General features: G+C 44.6%; 1 protein-coding gene across 1 annotated transcript in view; it reads left to right on the top strand.

The window, feature by feature from the left end:
* Serpine2 (serpin family E member 2) overlaps positions 1-16,593 on the top strand; it is a 63,786-nt gene extending 47,193 nt beyond the window's left edge. Inside the window, exons 5-9 of the mRNA XM_032901447.1 lie at positions 7,614-7,812; positions 9,038-9,138; positions 11,154-11,240; positions 13,821-13,904; positions 15,814-16,593. Coding sequence (XP_032757338.1) covers positions 7,614-7,812; positions 9,038-9,138; positions 11,154-11,240; positions 13,821-13,904; positions 15,814-15,851 — 509 coding nt within the window. The 3' untranslated portion in view covers positions 15,852-16,593. The remainder of the gene's footprint in view (positions 1-7,613; positions 7,813-9,037; positions 9,139-11,153; positions 11,241-13,820; positions 13,905-15,813) is intronic.
* Positions 16,594-19,100: the final 2,507 nt, after the last annotated feature.

Genomic DNA, 19,100 nt, shown 5'->3' with positions numbered 1-19,100 from the left:
CAGATCTTTGTAAGGGCGGGGTTGGGGGGGACCCTCAGGGGTGGGGATGGGAGTTGAGAGACATGGCTCATACCCAGAATGCCAGAACTCCAGAGAGGGTGAGGTTTCCAGGAAGCAAGACTTCTTAAAACCATATAAAAACATTATGTATTAACACTTCATCTGTATAGACTTCTGGGTTGAAAATATAGAACGAAAAGATAGTTAACGAAATCAATATACATGTACATTAAACATACAAAGGAATCTATCAAGTCACGATTAGCAAGCTTACATTGTCAAATTATTGTTATTTCTTTCTTACTTCTCACAGAAATTAGGAAGGCTACTAAAACCCACTTATGGCTACTGCCTAGGATAAGCAGGCCCCTTGAGCATTACTGGTGGTGGGGACCTGTTAGCTGAAGGACTTTCTCTAGGTCATTTCCCAGCAGCCCCACTCCAGAGAGCTGACTGCCCGGAGATAATCACACACTGGCAAATAAATAGAAACCTGATACAAAGCTAAATTCAGAGCTCTGGGTTCTGTATGGTCAGATTCAACTTACCTCAAATGGGAAAATATTTGAAAAAAAAAAAGAAAGAAAGAAAGAAAAGAAAAGAAAAAAGTTGAGCATATATCAAACATACACAGATTTTTTTTTCTTGTCATTGTCCCTGAACAATGTAATGAAGTGGCAATCCACATCGCATCAGTTTTATAAGTAACAGATGATTTAAAATATTTAGTGGGATTGGTAGAGGCTACATGGAGAGACCACACTGAATGTGAGGGATTTTAGCATGCCAAATGCTGTAGATCCTGAGACATGGCTGTGCTCTGGAACGCAGGTGGTGATTAGATTTAGAGCTACATAAATAGGAGGATTATGCAGTGCGTATCTGATTTCCGAAGGCAGGTTATAAAACAGCAGATGCTGATGAACCGTGCTTACAAAAATACTTTCTATACGTTTGTCTATACGGTTATGTCTTGGAGAATGTTCAGGAAAATGTTCACAGTGGTAGGATTTCACATGGGCTTCCATATTTAAAATGGAAATGTCCTGTGTGTGGATTTGTGTGTTTGTGTGTGTGTGTGTGCGTGTGTGCATACGCGCACACGCACACACACATGTTCCTGTGGATGCCAGAGGACATTGAGTCCTGCTCTGTAACACTTAAATTGTTTCTTTTGAGACAGGATCTCTCACTGAGCCTGGAGCTGACAGCCAAAATGCTCCAACGATTTTCTTGTCTCCCAGTTTTTATGTGGTTTCTGGAGATTGGAATTTAAGTCCTCTTGCTTACACAGCAAGCTTTCTTCCCCTCTCTCCAGCCCCTGGATTTTCTTCTTAGTGAGCGTGCACCATCAACCTCACAGAGGAAAGAGTCTCCCATATATACCATTCTTTCCACCACACAGATAACCATGACTGGTTGTCTTTCCCCTTCCACCTCATTGAAACATTCTTGATCCACCTTAAATCTCTTTCCTGTCTGTATGTCAGTCTTCAAGTCTCCTGTCTATACTGGTCCTCTGAGTGCCAAATATGCCCTTTTATTTCTTTTTAATCTTCCTTTTAAAAAAAATAAGGGTCTTTTAATTCTGTGTATGCCTGTGTGCAGGTGCCCACAGCAGCTAAAAGAGGGCATCAGATACCCTGGAGCTAGAGTATCTGAATTCTCATCCTCTGCAAGGACCGAACACACTCTGAACCACTGAGCCATCTCTCTGGCTCCTAAATATGTCGCTTTTCATATTCAATCAAATTACATCCAGTTGACCACGGTGCTGGCTACCTGTGGGAGAAGTTAAGCACGGCCCCTGAGCACAGGAAATCGCTCCTTTTGCCTGAAAGTCGTTCCAGTCACATTGACTTCCCCTCCCTGGGCTGTGCTGCTTGAGATCACCTTGGGATGCTGGCAGCACCCCTAGTACATAGCCAGACAGAGATGTTTTATTTTTAAATAAAGTTTTCATGCAGTCAGCCTTCTATTCAAAACCAAACAGAAGATTAAAATATGATTCTTTAGCTATTCCTCTGGAAGATTCAGACATGCAGTTTTTTAAATAAGAATACAGTCTAGTCTCAAAGAGAAGCACTTAAGGGCATATACAGAGTTCAGAACTGACTTGTCCAAGAACTTACAGGTGTTTACTGATGCATCTTTTTGTGGCGTGGAGGCTCAAACCCAGGACCTTGGGCAGGCTAGACAAAGACTCTACTACTGAACGGCGTCCTGGATATAAATGTATTTTTATCAGTTCAGACAGAGAAAGGAATGAGAGAGGAAACATACACATACAGAGGGAGGAAGGGAGAGAGAGAGGGATGAACAGAAAGAGGAAGTGGGGAATGTGAGAATGAATATCTCCCTTCCCTTATTCTCTCTCCTTTCCCACCTCCTTCACTCAGTGTCTGCAGCTGAGGCTGCCTGGTGGGGCTCCCTTTGTCCCTGGTTTCCTATGGGAGTGGCCAGTATGGCAACAGCAGGTGACTAGTGAGAGGAAAGAGATGACTGTGGCATTCACTTCCCAGTCTCTCCCTACAATGACACCAAGGCTGCAGCTCTCTTACCCTCCAGGGTCTCAGCTCCTTCCGGAGCTCTTTCCCTCTAGGTCACCCACCTCACAAGGTTGGGAATGGCGACCACCATTTATAACCTGTCTGTAGCAGTTTCCCTGTGTTCTTCCTGTGGTTTGTATGATGCCTCCTTTAAGATCTGCTTAGATGAGCCAGCCTGGCGACCTGTCTACTTCAGGCCCACTGTGACTGCTGTAGTGAGGTCAGGACAGAATACACAGAATAGGTGTTCTTCTTGCCTCTGTTCCGTTTCATTACAAGTCAGTACAGTGGTCAGCCTGGGCTCATCCTTGCCCTCCTATCTGTGCCTGTCATAGTGTCTGGCTTGGAGTCTGGCTTCTTTGTAGGCTGTGTGACGTGAGACTGTCATACTTCCCCTAGTTACACAGCAGCTTCTCTGGATAAGATCGGCTTATATGCGTGGGCCTATGAGGAGGGTCCAGCAGGCTTCAGGGGCTCCGGCAGGCATTCATTTTCATGACTGCAGACCCTAGCCTGTTGGCCAGTTCCACCTTCTGCCAACACTACCGGCCGAGACTCAAGAGGCTAGAACCCGCATGACTTCCTGTTGGGTGTTTTCTGGGCCTCCACCAAGTCTTGACCCCGTTGCTGAAACATTGCCATTCAGAGAGGATCTGACTTCACTCCTCTCCTAAGATGTCCTTAGTGTCTCTGAGGAGACCCAGGCTTGGCAACATCCAGGCAAGACGGTGGGAAAAAAAAAGAGGGAGAGAAATACTTCTGACTTGTGACTCTTAAAGAATACACCTTCAAGGATCGACTTTTTAAAATTATTATTTATTTAGAGAGAGCTTTGAAGTGCTGTTTAGTGGAACGGCATTTCGGGCTCACTGCAAAGCCAGCTGCCGCATGTATAAAGCAGGAAGAAAAGGGTTCCAATAATCCCACTTCCTGGGACAAAAACCTCTATTAAGTGCTAGGCATGTAACTTTTTACCTATTCTGTGAGTGTAGGAAGTGGATTTGAAGCCATTTTGCATGCATAGGATTACACTGCGGTGTTTGTTCCGTAATCCATCTGATTCATCATCTACTATATCATGGGACATTTTTTTTTTTCAGCAATTCGTTAGGATTTACAAGGCCGATTTTTAGTTGCACATTATTTCATGATTATAAACTTACATAATATTTTCTGGCTAGTCAGTTGTTTCCTTTCCTCTAATAAATAATCACTGGGTTTTCTTATGCGTACATTTGTGAAGACTTTTATCGCTATCCTACAGGAAATTGGCTTAAATAGGAATTGCCGATCAACGTTGTTACAAACGTTCAGCAAAACGTTCAGCATAAATGTTTGAATTTATACCATGGAGACCTTACCCTGGCGGGAGGGGCAGGGGGAACAATAAATAATCAGATTGCTTCACGTGTACATGTGTGCACATACTCATACGTATGCAGGTGCACCTGTGTCCAAGGTGTGTACAGAAGGCGGAGGTCCCCATTGGGTATATTCCTCAATCACACTTCAACGTATTTTTTGAGACAAGGTCTCTCACTGAACCTGGTGCTCACGGTCAGCTAGGCTGATTGGTCATTGAATCTCTAGAACCCACCTCTTTCTGCTTCCCCAGAATTGGAATTTCAAGGTTGGCATCCTATCTGAATTTTTCTATGGGTCCTGGGCATTGAACTCAGGTCATCATACTTGTGTGGCGGGCACTGTACCAGCCTGGGATGTCTCCGCAGTCCACCTATCTCCGGGTTCCTTCTTTCTCTGTTTCCAGCTCTTATTCATCCCCTTTGGCTGTCTACTGAGTTGTAGTTCCCAAGGCTACTTGTGTTCTGTCCTTTGCCTGCCAAGATCTCCCAACACGGCACTTCTATTGGTTCCCCCATTCCTTGAGCCTTGTTCTTCCCCATCAGCTGTCTCCAGGCCCGCTTTGGACTCTAGTCTGTGATGTAGACAGCCGTACTCAAGAGGGTCTATTTGTCGTTTGCAAATACATTTTTCACTCTCTGTTCAAGTGGGATGAGGAAATCCACTTCGACTGGTAGCTAGAGGTCATTACAGGGACAGCCGTCTATGACACTTTCCTGATAGTAAGTATTTAAAACATTCTCCTTGATTTTACAGACCATAAAGCATTTGTAGCTTTTCAGTGAATTCAGTTATGTCCTTCCTTGTAGGAGTTAACCATAGGAATCAGAGTATTGCAAGGACCTTTCTAGAATAAAAGCTCTTAGGCTAAATGGGTCTTCTAAGAAAAGTGTCCGCATTTTTCATACTTGACTCTTGACTAATTATATCTTTCATCTAAGAGAGAAGGCATCCTTGTCCGTTTTCTGAGTGAGGGGGCAGCTTCATGGGTTATACACTGCAGAAATCATTCTCACAGAAGAGCCCAGTGCGCTTTGCAGATGTTGGGTTTTAGATAGCTCAGGATGTGACGCTGACACCCAGAGGCCCATGCCCTCGCTCCAACTCCCAAATACCCTTTCCTGTGTGACTTGTCCTAATGGGGAGGTGTCCCCCTGCCACAGGTGTGATTTCCCATGGTAAGTTAGCTCTGGGTCTACACTCCGAGGAGTAACCAGTCCTTCAAGAAGTAAGGCACCCAGGCATCATCATGGCTTGGACTTTGTAATCCCCACATGTAGCTGAGACAGAAGGATTTCGTGCTTGGGGTCAGTCTAGAATCTCCAGCAAGCTCATGTTTCAAAAATGGGCCGGTGGTTACAAAGCTGCACCCATTAGTATGTAAGTCTGTGCTATGTGCCAACTTGTGTGGAGTGTGGTAAGTCATGACTGAGTGAGCTATTACGATTGACTTTGAATCCAGGTTCTGCAACTCCAGCCTGTGTTCTCAATCTCATATTTGCCCTCGGTAAAAGGCTATGGGTAGAGAGGGGCAGTACTGTAGTCCCTGGGAAGGAAGAGAGAGCAGAGGTCTTCTTCTCCCAACTTCTCAAGATGAGCATGGGTTTGGACAGATGCAGCTCTCCTTGCCAGCACTGGTCACCCAGTCCTGGGGTCCAATGCAGAGGTAGAAAAAGGTCAAGCATCCAGTGAATGTGTGACTACACAGAATGGTTATCTGTGCTGGTTCTACTGGTCGGTAACGATGTATCCGGTCAAGGTTGGGTCAGCCTGTGAGCCTGCTCACCTCCCCACCTCTCACCCACTCCAGCTCTTACTCCCCATCATTCATAGCTTCAATCCACCTTAGCTCAATTATATACACTTCTACAGCAACCGCTCTCTCTGGGTCTTCGTTCTCTGCCCCAGAGCAATAATTTAATAACTACTTCCTGCATTTCACAGTTTCTAAAAATTAGCCCCATTAGAGCCAGAGACTTGATGTTTCCTTCTAGGATTAAAGGGCTCATTAGGAAGTGGGGTATTTTCCCACTTTCTCATTGATTTCTCAGTTTCCACTGAGACCGTTTTATCACTCAGGCTAAATAAAAGTAAAGACGGAGTATATTCACGTTGATTCTTGGGTAGTCACCACCCGGAATCCAGACTGGTGTGAGCTCACAGCAACTCCAAGCTGAGTCTGATGGCACTGGGTTCCTGGCTGTCCTACAGCCCGGTGCACTCTGTGCTTGGGGAGACAGAGAGATTCCAGCGGAGCCAAGAGGACTCTGTTATCGGATGGCGGCGGCTCCTCTACCACCTTACGGTTTGTGTTTCATAGCTAACGTGCTTGTGACAAAACAAAGCTGCCTGTCTTTCTGTCTCTTGCTGTTTTCTTTCTTTGACCTCCTGTCCTCCTTCTCGGGAGGCGTGGCCTGTCCAAAGGTCTGCACCCCGTGGTGGAGTACGCCCTTAATCCCAGCACTCAAGAGGCAGAGGCAGGGAGGTCTCTGTGAGTTCAAGGCCAACCTGGTTGACAGAGAGAGTTCCAGAGTAGCCAGGGCTGCTATACAATAAAACCTTGTCTCAAAAACAACAAAAACAAAGCCATTCGCCAAGAAGACTCCAGTGAAAACCATAAGAACTTGCTGCCTCTTTTCTCTCTTTGCTGTACTTCGTGTAGAGGAGGAAAGGGTGGGTGTGGGGGGTCCCATGGGCACCCTGCTTACGACTGCATCTATTTTTTTTTTCTCATTTGATCATCCCAGCAACCTCTTGAGGTCCATACTTTAATATCCCAGTATTTCTATCTGTATAGAGGGATAGCACAGGGAGACCATGGCACCTCATCGAGTTCACAGAGTTCACCTTTAAAGGTTTAGTGCTTAACACAAGCTTTAGAAAGCCCCTGTCAATTTAGAAATGCCAGTGGGAGCCCTTTTGACTGCTCGGTTGTACCTTGCAGTTGCTGTCTCAGGCTGTTCTCTGTTGCTGTGTGAGTTTCAATTCTTGTTGCTGTAAGAAAATTCCTGACAAAGGCAGCTAAAGCCAGGAAGGGTTTCTTTTGGTTCACGGTTCGAGGCTATGGTGTAGCATGTCTATAATGGTGGCAGTGGTTTGAGGTAGCTGGTCATAGTGCATCTGCACTTGGGAAACAGAGATGAAACCTGGTGCTCACCTAGCTCGCTCCTTTTCTATTTTAAAACCAGAAACTATAAGGAATGATGGGTATGCTAAATGGCTCTACCATAGAAATGCTTTTGCTGTGTCTTGCCTTGGACATCATATTATGCCTTAAATACAATAAATCATATCTTCTAAAACAAAGTAAAATGTAAAAAAAAAACAAAAAAAAACAAAGCAAAGCTCATAAGTAGCTTTAATTTATTCTTTTACCCATGTAAAGGTCAACTTCTTACAAAGCACTGCGTGGTGAGTACCTAGCGATCTAATGGTCTACTTACATTCTACTCAGCAGAATTAAAGTGAGCTTAGTGATGCCCAGAGGCGTTCTGTCTAGACTGAAGACAGAGAATTCTGCACCAGGGAAGAAAGAAGTCATTGTCCTTATCTTTGTCCTTCTGAGGGAGCTATTTGTAGCAAAGGGAGCTCTGCAGGCTGAATTGCTGTCTTTCTTCTACGGCTTCCCTGGTGACTGCCAGCCACTTGTCCCCGCTCTAGAAGTCATTAGGCAAACACTAAATCTGCCTCTGATTTCTTTAGGGTCTACCAAAACCCCAAATGGCTTATGGTACAACTTCATTGAGCTGCCCTACCATGGTGAGAGCATCAGCATGTTGATCGCCCTGCCAACAGAGAGCTCCACCCCACTGTCCGCCATCATCCCTCACATCAGTACCAAGACCATCAATAGCTGGATGAACACCATGGTACCCAAGAGGATGCAGCTGGTCCTGCCCAAGTGAGTAGCCCTTTCCTTAAAAAAGAAAGGATGCCCTGCTCAGGGGAGAGCTGTCATATTGCCTACCTAGAAACAGGGTGCTAAGATGGTTTTATGGAAAGTGTGCTTTAGAGAGAACCAGGCTGTGTTTTCTGAAAGCTTCCTCTGAAACCCTGCGGAGCCTGTTTGTGGCGAGACCAGAATGGTTACTAAAGGAACGCAGGCAGCCCTGGTCTTAGAATCCCCATGAATGCAAAGTCTTCATGACTCTTCTGACGTATCTCTTTCCATTTGAGAATTGAAAAATACATACATAGCCTCATAAGGTATGGATTAGAGCACAGCAGTTGAAGGAGGTTGGTAAGATAAGGAACTTCAGTGATCATTCAGGTACCTGCTGGGAGCTGTTAAACATCAAGGCCCATGGGGCTGTGTTCCACCAGCACTTGAGGTGCTTTTCCTTGTATACCTCCAAAGTAAATTATAGATGCAATTCCTGGTGTTACAACTTGAGGCTAAAGGGTAAAAGCAGACCCAGTTCTGTGTGCGTCCTAATTCCTAACAGTTCAAAGGACACTTTCTTCAGTGTGTGGGGTGGGTGGAATCTGTCTCCTTTCTGTGAACTTCTCATCAGTATCAGCTTTCCCACACTCCAGAGTGCCTAGCCACACCTCAGTGGGAACAGAGAATCCTACTAATGTTTAAGTCTTGAGTAGTCAGTGTAGGACATCTACAAGTGTCAGAAGTCCTCCTCCTGAGGGGGCCGAAGAAGTAGGTCGATGTTTAAGAGTGCTCACTGTTCTTGCAAGGGACCTGGATTCTGTCCCTAACATCCACATGGTGGTACACAACCATCTATAACTCCAGTTCTAGGGGATCTGATGACCTTTCCTGGCTGCCCTGGGGACAGATGTACACACACACACATGCATACAGGAAAAATATGTATACACCTAAAAGATACACATCTTAGGTGCATTCTCACACGCTCTTATAGAAAGCCACTGAAGAATGTTTAAATAGCCGGTATGGACTGTCACACCTGGATGGCTATGCCCATTGTGAGCGAGTAGAGGGTGTGTTGTCTATTTACCTGGTATTTAACGCTTAGGTTTAGAAGTCAGGCTGCAGTTCAGAGTGATAACAAGGTCTTACTTAAAGAATCTATTTCAAACTATGCACTGATTTCGCCATGCTTGAATCGCAGCGTATGTTAATCTCTCCTATATTTTCCGCCTTCCTATAGGTTCACAGCTGTGGCACAAACAGATCTGAAGGAGCCACTGAAAGCCCTTGGCATTACTGAGATGTTTGAACCGTCAAAGGCAAATTTTGCAAAAATAACAAGTATGTCGAGTTTAAAATGTAAACTTCAAGACCATGTTACAGGTCCTTCTTTCTTTGCTCAAAAAGAGAAATAACAAAATCAGGAGGGTGTGGCCCTAAACTTGTGCAAATTTTGGTTTGATGCATCGCCAAAGGCTGCTGTTGAGTGCTGACGGCTCAGTTAGCATTCATCTTTCCCTCCCACATCTCATGTGAGGCCCGAGGGACCACAAGGATAAGGACTTCTGCATCGCCTGTTACCCAAACCCTAGCTTTTTTCCTTCTCCGATGCTGGGACTTGAACCCACATCTGTGAGCTTGCTAGACAACCACTCTACTGCTGAGGGACTTTGTAACCCCAGAGTGTGCCTCTTGATTAGGACTCCACAGTTCTTTATTTTTTAATACAAATTTTTCCCTTGGGTTTGAAAAAAAAAAAAACCTGATGACTTTTGAATTCTCAAACACTTTGCTAACTTCCACAGAGCAGTGTCGGCTTGCCTTGTGTGCAGAAATGTATCTTTGCCATTTGTCTGAAGTAACGAATTCAAGGCGTCTGGTTGAGACTGTCCTTCATCCAAGCAGCATACATAGCAAATACTTGGCATCATCTTTCTGTGTTTGCCATTTGATGTAATTTTTGCCTGGAATTGTGTGAATGGGTCAGGTCTCTGACGTCTACATTTAGTACACAATTTCCAATGACGGGCTACAGTGTGGACATACCAAGTACTCCAGTGTCCGACCCTTGACTGGCAGACAGTTAGTTTTATTACCAAACCCAGTGGCATGCTCCAGCATATCTGAACATCTCCTGCAGGAGAAACTCCTGCCACCTCACGCCTAGCCCTTCCTCACACCTTTGCTGGAACTGGAGCTCCACCCACCCATCCATCCATCCATCCATCCTCCCATTCTCTTTTCATTCTTGGTCCCCAGCCCAGCACATTAGCATAACCCATTAGAAATGTGGATCTTGGTTCACATCCAGACCTCCTGAATCACACCTTTATTTTAATGGGCTCCTTGACCTGATAAAGTTTGAGAAAGAACCACTTCTTGTGGTTCAAAAATCACCTGTCATGGTCTGAATACTAAATAGGAGGACCAGGCACCCTGAATCTTCTTGAGCTGGTCTCTTTAACCTTGTAGGTGACCCAAGCCATACAAACATGCATCTGGTCTCAACTAGCCATTATTGGAGCCATATTGGAGCTGGCAATTTGTGCAGACAATGCAAAAAACAGGTGGTTCCAAAAAAGCTCTTTGTTCTCTCTCTTTTTTTTTTTTTTCTTTTTTCCGGAGCTGGGGACCAAACCCAGGGCCTTGCGCTTGCTAGGCAAGTGCTCTACCACTGAGCTAAATCCCCAACCCCTCTTTTGTTCTCTTTATGCAGACCAGTGTCCCATCAGGTTCATAATGATGAGAGTTGGTGTCCTCTTGGGTAGTAGCAACCCTGGGGTTTGTTTGGTTGTTTTGGGAACTGAATTCATTCGAGGGTCCCCAAGACACAGCTGCAGTTCTATGCCTGCCCCTTCCCAGGAGTGCCCTTTTCATATTGCTGTGCTGGCAGATAGTGTGACTGGGGCTATGAAAGCCAGCACTTCCCTGTGCCTAACCATGTGACAGATGTCTTAACCTTGTGAGCCTCAGTTTCCCCATCTGAAATGCTCTCTGGGATAGACAGTCTAGTTGGATAATATTAAGTGTCTTTCTCCTTCTGGGAAAGGCATCTTTACAGATCTCCGTCCTTTTCATTTTTAAAATAAAATTAATAGTCATCTGAGTTGAAGCGATTAGAGGTGCTAAAACACTTGGGGTCTGGGAATCCATCCCAGAAGTAAGACTTGCAAATCATTGAGCAGAAATTGAAATCGACTGCAAGTGGCAGTCACCCACAGCCCTCCGTCTGCAGAACTGTCTGTACTTCTAGCCCTTTTCATACGCTAGAATTTGCCATGGCTTTGAGGTCGCTCCTGATACTGTAGGGGGCATGCTCATCAAAGAAGTGCTGATTTTGTGTTTTCTGGGAACAGGGTCAGAGAGCCTTCATGTCTCTCACATCTTGCAGAAAGCAAAAATTGAAGTCAGCGAAGATGGGACCAAAGCCGCAGTAGTGACAAGTAAGTGCCGGGTCACATGGCAAGGCCACATCCAATAGCCTTGGACTCGAACTCCAGGTTCATGCTTCCACTTAGAAGACTTCTAGGGAAAACTGGCCCTTAGGGCTGGAGAGATGGCTCAGTGGTTAAGAGCACTGACTGCTCTTCCTGAGGTCCTGAGTTCAAATCCCAGCAACCACAGGGTGGCTCACAACCATCTGCAATGGGATCTGACGCCCTCTTCTGGTGTGACTGAAGACAGTGTATTCATATGCATAAAATAAATCTTTTTTTAAAAAAAAGAAAGCAAGCAGACCCTTGGGAGACAACAATGGGTATGGGTTGATGAAGTAGTTCATGATGATGGTGGTGGTGATGGCAATGCTTAGAAGGGGGAGGGAGGAAGGGGCCTTGGAGACAGCAGTGAGTGTGGGTAAATAAAGAATTTGGGATGACTACAACAACGGCAATGTTGGTATCAGGGGTGTAGCTCAGTGGTAGGGTACTTGCCCTGCATACCCAAGGCCACAGGTTTGAATACTAAACACTGAGAAAAGATAAATCATGGTAGTGTAGGAATTTCATCTAAGAAGGGAGTCACCATCCTCCTGGAAAGAGCTAGTTACCATGTTATTTCAGCCCAACTCAAGTCTGCAACTACATAATGGAAACAGCTAGAGTGTATAACTGAATGGGTATGGCTTCCCCAGGTATTCCAATAAAGCTTTATTTATCAAGCCAGGGGTTGGCAGTGTAGACGTAGCCTGACTACCATTGCGTTGGTCCCTGCTCTCGGCAGGACAAAGTACATCTGGCTACTTTACCGGCAGGAACAGCCCATCTTTAGACTGAAACATAACAGCCAGTACGGGAGCATAGCTCCTCAAGTGTCCCCGGGACAAGGAAGGATCAGCATCATCTACAGGACTGCACCAGGATTGCTGGGCAGCCTCCATTGATCATTAGAACATCTGCATCTGTCCTCTTGGCCGATTATAAGGAAGGAAGACCTAAGCTTGTCTCCACCAGCACCAGCAATACCGTCAGTCATCCATATAATGAGATTGGAAGACTGGACTGTGAGATTGTAAGCTCACAGAATAGCTTCACTGGACATCCTGCTGGATGGTTGACTATTTCTAGTCGTGAAGCAAAGTTGTCTTTTATTCTATTGGGTCAGCACCCTGTCACCTCCCAAATAAATGCTTTTTTTTTTTCTGTTGCTTTAAAATAGCACTTAACATAAAGACCCAGAATATGAGTTTTGATTTAAAAAAAAAATCGTTTGTCTTTCCTAGCTGCTATTTGCTAAATTTGACAAAAATTATTTGCCCACCTTGCCAACTGCCATTCCAGTCAAGATGTGCTACATGATTTGTAGAGAAGCCCTGTATGAAAGGGAAACTCCCTTGTTCTAAATTGCACCGGGGATTTCAAGACCGCTACAGCAGAATGCTAGGCTAAATCTGGGCCTCTGTGTCAGCACTCTGTGGCTGCTGAATTAGTCAGCTTGGGCTCCCATAACAATGACAGAGAGCAGAGAGCTTAAACAACAGATGTGTATTTTCTCACTGTTCTAGAGGCTGGAGGACTAGGGTCGGTCGGCATGGCAGCCGGTTTGGATTCTCTTGAGGTCTTTGTGTGCTCATGAGACTTGTGTGCTCGTTGGTTTTTGTCATGTCCCTGGAGGCCCTTATAGTTCTAATTTATTGGAATACTGGGAATTGTAAGCAGTTTGCCCGGCATAGCTCTCGAGCATTCCTTTTCTAAGAGCAACCCACATCATTCATGCCTTTCAGAAGTTTGAGCAAAGTACCGGGCCAGCATACCGGACATTGGTCGTTATATCACCCTTCTCTCTTCCTTAGCCATACCGTGGTCTTGTTAAATGGGGCCAGCCATTGGTCAAAGTAGGCAGGTCTAAGATTTATGTGTCTAAAGAACATTTCTTTCAGGCTAGGGTGTAGTTTGGTAGCAAATGACTTGCTTGGCGGCCACATTGTCCTGGGTTTTATCCCCACTATTACAAGAATAACAAAAAGTTGTTTTCCAAGGCAGATATCTACAGCTAATGAGTTGAGCGGGGGCGTAATATAGCAGGTGCAGATGAGCAGTCTGTGTCGCCGTCACAAAGGGCATCTAAGTGATGTAGCAAAGGAGAAGGTGCGGAACCAACAGTTAAGCATTCTGAGCTAGCCTTTGATGTGCAGAAAGGATGTGGGTAGGTTAAAGAGGTCCAGAGGCTTCATCAGCACAGCAGATGGCATGCGTAAAAATAGCTTATAATAACAGCCACTATTCTCTGGGTGCTCATTTGGTTGCAGTCTCTGTCCCGAGAGCTAGAATGTTTTATGTTATTCAATCCCCATCAATCTATGAGAAGTAAGTCCATTTACTGGGGAAATGGGGCTTTTACAGAATAAGTGAGACAGTAACTAAAAAGGCCAGCCCAATGCACAGTGATCATTGAGACCATGGTAGCATGCCAAGTTAGGAGACAAAGCAAACGTATCCTCAGGTACCAACCTCTGGGTGTCCAGTCACTGCCCTGGTACTCAGTGGATAACACATCACTTCTTCTTCTTCTTCCTCTTTCCATAGCTGCAATCCTAATTGCAAGGTCATCGCCTCCCTGGTTTATAGTAGACAGGCCTTTCCTGTTCTGCATCCGACACAATCCCACAGGTGAGTGGTTCCTCTGTTTCTTCTTTGGCTGTTTGTGTGCAGAAAGGGCCATTGCAGCTAAGTTGCACCCCATCAGTGTGGCCCTTAATCTGTTTTCTTTGTGTCATCTATAGGAGACACTGTGAATACTATAACCCCCCATGCACACATACTTTAAAAAGGGAGGAAAATGAAGTCTGTGTTACAGGGTTTGGTGGGATCTTTTAACTACTGCCAAGAATGTAGATTTGGAAGGTGGTGGTTTTTTTTTTTTTTTAAGGTTCTTTTTTTCGGAGCTGGGGACTGAACCCAGGAAGGTGGTGGTTTTTAACATATAAAAAGGTGCAGCATGCCCTTTGAAACTCTTGGCATCTATTGCATTGTTTTTCATAGTTTTAAAAATACCTTAAATATCACAACAAACTCCGTGTCTTCTGTGAGGTCACTCAGATATAATGCCTTAGGAATTATCTGTTCAAAGAATCTTAGCTCAATAGCTCATAGGTTAAGTTGGGCTCTGATCTTTATTCTGTGTGTGTGTCTGTCTGTCTGTCTGTCTGTCTGTCTGTGTCTGTGTGGTGTGTATGTGTGATGTGTGCATGTGGTATGTATATATGTGTGGTGTATGTATATGTATATGTATGTATGTAGTGTGTGTGTGTGTCTGTCTGTGTCTGTGTGGTGTGTATGTGTGATGTGTGCATGTGGTATGTATATATGTGTGGTGTATGTGTACGTATATGTATGTATGTAATGTGTTTGCATGTGTGTGCTATGTTTGTATGTGGATGAAGTGTGGGGGAGTAAGTGGGGGTAACTGTATGGATACATGTGTACATATATTCATGTATGAAGGACAGAGGTCAAATTTGGTTTGTCTGTCATTCCTTAGGTGCCATCTCTCCTGGGTTTTTTTGAGGTGGGGACCTAGGACTTGAAGAGTAGGCTAGGCTGACTGGCCAGCCCCAGAAACCCTTTCTGTCTCCATGAGATTATAAGCTATGAATATGCACCACCACATTTGTCTTTTTCTATGGGTGCCGGGGATTGAACCCAGGTCCTCGAGTTTACAGGGCAAACAACTCACCCACTTTGCAGTCTCATCAGCCCACTAAATTCACCTTTTAAAAATAACTGATCAAAATATATTGTAAGAAAAATTTCTTAATTAAATGATAATATTTTGTAATAAATAACTTTAAAAACTAAGGATAGTAAAGCTGGAGAGGTGGCTCAGCGGTTGAGTGCTTACTGGGCTTGCAGAGGACCTGGGTTCTGTCCCTAGTGCCCAGGTCAGGCGGCTTATGACTGTATATCACTCTAGTTCCGGGTGACCTGATGCCCTCCCTCTGGCTTCTGTAGGCACCCACATACATTCAGTGCACATAAGCTCACACAGGCTCACACGTACATAACCAGAATAGATCTTTTTACAAGGAAGCACAGGGTAGTAGCAGCCCTCCATTTTTATTTAATCGTGAAGTATAAGCCTGCCTTTATAGAAGGTTTGCTTCACATCCACGCACCCTGGGTGCTGGTACATTTTTCTCTTTCGCTGTCATTTTAATCAGAAGGTGTAGTTCCTTATTCTTTTATCTCATGTTCGATATGTCCTCATTAATGTATCAGAGATGAACAGCCCAATTCTGGAGCTTCTAGGCACTGTGACTGTTTAACCTAAACTCTATTAAAATGACACTTAATTAAAATGTCAGCGTCTTGGTCCCCCTCACCTCAGTTCTGCATTTGAGTAGCGATCGCACCGTGTCACTTGCACAGTGAAGGCAGAGACTATTTCTGCCTTTGGAGAGTGGCACAGCCGAGCAAGAGGTTAGCCGTGGCTCCTTCTGTCCCCGTCATGCAGTATCCTCCATCTTGCACCATGAATTCATTTTATGATGTCAGACATTCTCTCTCTCTAACCCTCTAGGTGCCATCTTGTTCCTGGGGCAGGTGAACAAGCCCTGAAGGACGGACAAGACAAAAGCCACGCAAAGCCAAGACGACTTTGCTCTGAAGAGAGACTCCCTTCCCTACATCTTTCATAGTTCTGTTAAATATTTTTATACACTGCTTTCCTTTTTTGAAACTGGTTCATGGCGACAGTTAAGTGACGCAAGTGTTTCTGGTCAGGGCTGTGTCAGAAGAAAGGGCAGGATGGCTGGGATCTGTACGGAAGAACGAAGAGGCGGGTTTCAGGACGTCTAGAAGATTTCTTTAAACTACTGATCAGTTACCTAGGTTAACAACCCTCTCGAGTATTTGCTGTCTGTCGGGTTCAGCATTTTTGTTCCGTTCTTGTGTATATGTGTGACGTTCCGGGAGAGGTTTAATCAGTGTGACAGGAGGGGGGAAAAAGACATTTTATAGTAGTTTTTATGTTTTTATGGAAAACAGTATCATTTGCCTTTTTAATTCCTTTTCTCTCACTTCCACCCGAAGGCCGGAAGGTGGTGAGGTGGTGAGGGGTGGAGCTAGAAAAGCCGTAGCCTCTTCGTGTGTTGTTTCCGTTGCTGTTGCTATCGCTGTTTTATATACTGCATGTGTTCACTAAAATAAAGTTGGAAAACTAACGTCTCGCTGGACACGATTTGCTGTCGAGCCACGTGCCTGTCACTACTGGTCTGTACTCTTTGGATTGGCATTTTTTTTTTTGTATTTTGTATAAAGTAAAAAGAAATAAAAGTGTTCCGAGTAGTAAAAATTTAAAGGAGGCCATTTCTCTGTTTGAAGAACATGATATTTAAAAAAACAAAAACAAAAAAACAAAAAAACAAAACAAAACAAAACAAAACAAACAAAAAAAAAACACCGTTTCAAAAACCTTACCTGAGCCTCTTCTGGTCAGATGCCTTTCTACTTAGGTAGCTTGCAAGAGCTTCAAAGCCCCTGGACCTTTTCTGTTCTTTATCTTGCAACCTGGCAAGCAGTCACCCTCCTTGTCTCGAGGCTTCTCCATGTATAGAGCCGTTCCAACAGTCACCGTTCCAGTAATCCTGGCTCTGCTCTCAGCTGCCGTTCACTTGAGCAGCAGCTAAGGATTCCCCACAGACTTGATGAAGTACAGAAAGAAGTTTCTGCAGACTTCTGTATCTTGGAGAACCTAAGCCCTGGTAAATGTTTGGTTTTGGTACCCAGCTAGAGTGGTTGCTCTTCGAATTTGCAATTTTTGTTTGTTTTATTCAGGGGATAATTTTTCACACAGAATTTAAACATCACGTTCATGTTACCGCGTACATTTTAAAATGAGGTTCTGGCTTGTATAGCCTGTCATCAGAAGAGTTGAAAACTTTGGATCAGTGAGACGGCTTCGTAGGTAAAGAAGCTTGCTACCGAGGATGATGGACCAGAGTTTGATCCCAGGACCCATGAGGTAGAAGGAGAACTGAGTCCCACAGGTTGTTCTCTGGCCTTCACATGCACACTGGTTATACGCACACACGCACACACACACACACACACACCCCAAATGTTAAAAAAAACATTAAAACCTTTTAAAGCACTTGTTGTCAAGACTTCAGAATATAATATTTTAAGCCCAGAAGCTCCATGCCTTATGCTAACATCAAAACGTCAGTCAGATTCAGCACTATTTGACCTCGTTGTTTATGTTAATCATTACCTGTAAAGGGGGCTAAACTATGTTGTTTGCAACTATGTAATTGTTGCAAGCCACAGAAGAAGGGAGTCAATGCGAAGACCCTATTTTGAATAGATCATACATTCTACCAAATGTGCTCCTTGTTAGTAAAGCCTACTAAAACCCTAAAACCGGTCCTGGTGGGTTTTATTCTGCCCTGAGTCAGGAATATGTTGTGAGTTACTTAAAACTCTAGTGCTGGTGGCAGTGGAATGAGAGTTATGTACCGCCTCCTCGTTTGCTCATATGCTGTATTGTGGAGAGTTCCGGGTAAAGAACCAGTATGATACAGGGAGACACAGGAGAGGGGGTGGGTTTATAGAAATTGTCCCTATGCCAATGGAGGCCAAGACGCCTGTAGTCCACCATCTGTAAGCTGGAGAACCAAAGAGTATGGCAACACATCACAGTCCACATCCTATGTCCCAAGGTAGAGAAGCAATGATGTAACTCTATCAGAGGCCAAGAACTTGTGAACCTGAGCCTTGGGTTTCCAGTCAGGAGATGAGTGTCCACCTCCAGAAGAGAGGAAATGTTGCCTTTCCTGTATTGTCCTAGCTTAGCTTACTCTCGATGGATGGAATGATGCCATCCACACCCCCAACCCTAAGGGAAGGTGGGCCTTCCTTTGTCCACTGATCCAAATACCAGTCTTCTGGAAGCACCTTCACAGACAAACCCAGGAGCAACGTTTTATCACATACATGGGCATATATTTCTTTCTTCCAGGCAGATTAACCCCTAAAACTTAAACCTCACAAGTGTCTACCAGGTGTCAAATGCTGGGGAGGGATCCTTTTTCCAAATAAATGTGGGGTGGGCAGACACAGTCTTAGCATAGCAACTGCTTGCCCACTTTTATGAGATTCAGAAGCAGAAAAAAATGGAAATGAGCCCAAGAGAGAAAACATTCAAATGTCTACAGAGCCAAACAGTCCCTGGATTTCCAATTCTGCCTGTTTGTGCTCCTTCCAAAAAGAACCAGACTTGGCTGGATGTTGGGATGGCTGTAGTGTGTTGTATAGAGATGCTGGAATATTGTATAGGGATGCTGGAATATTGTATACGGATGCTGGAATATTGTATAGGGATGCTGGAATGGTCCTAGTGTGTTGTACAGAGATGCTGGAATATTGTATAGAGATGCTGGGATGGTCCTAGTGTGTTGTACAGAGATGCTGGAATATTGTATAGGGATTCTGGAATGGTCCTAGTGTGTTGTGTAGAGATGGACTGCTCTGCTCTCCAAGGGTATGTTGGCCATACTGCACTGGTTACATTAACTTCTCAAGTGTCTGGTAAAGTTTCAAAGTGCAGTGATGCTCAGAACTTGGAAAATCATAGCGTCAGGGTCCAGGCTGTCCTCTTCTCCTTTAGTTCTCCCAACTCCACCAGCTCTACTGTCCCTCTACTCAACACACATACTTTCTGCTCCTACCTGACTTCTGGAATCAAATCTGTTTGCAATCCCTGGACCAGGAGGGGAAATGTTCCTCTCATCTTTTTTAATGTGTAGCCTTCTCCCTTGTGACATATTTAAGCCAATGAGTCTTCAGGCCTTGTCTTCAAAAATATCA

Source organism: Rattus rattus, chromosome 4, assembly GCF_011064425.1.
Source record: "Rattus rattus isolate New Zealand chromosome 4, Rrattus_CSIRO_v1, whole genome shotgun sequence".
NCBI classification, from domain to species: domain Eukaryota; kingdom Metazoa; phylum Chordata; class Mammalia; order Rodentia; family Muridae; genus Rattus; species Rattus rattus.
Note: the sequence above shows the minus strand (reverse complement) of the source record. Positions and strands in the feature narration are given on the sequence as shown.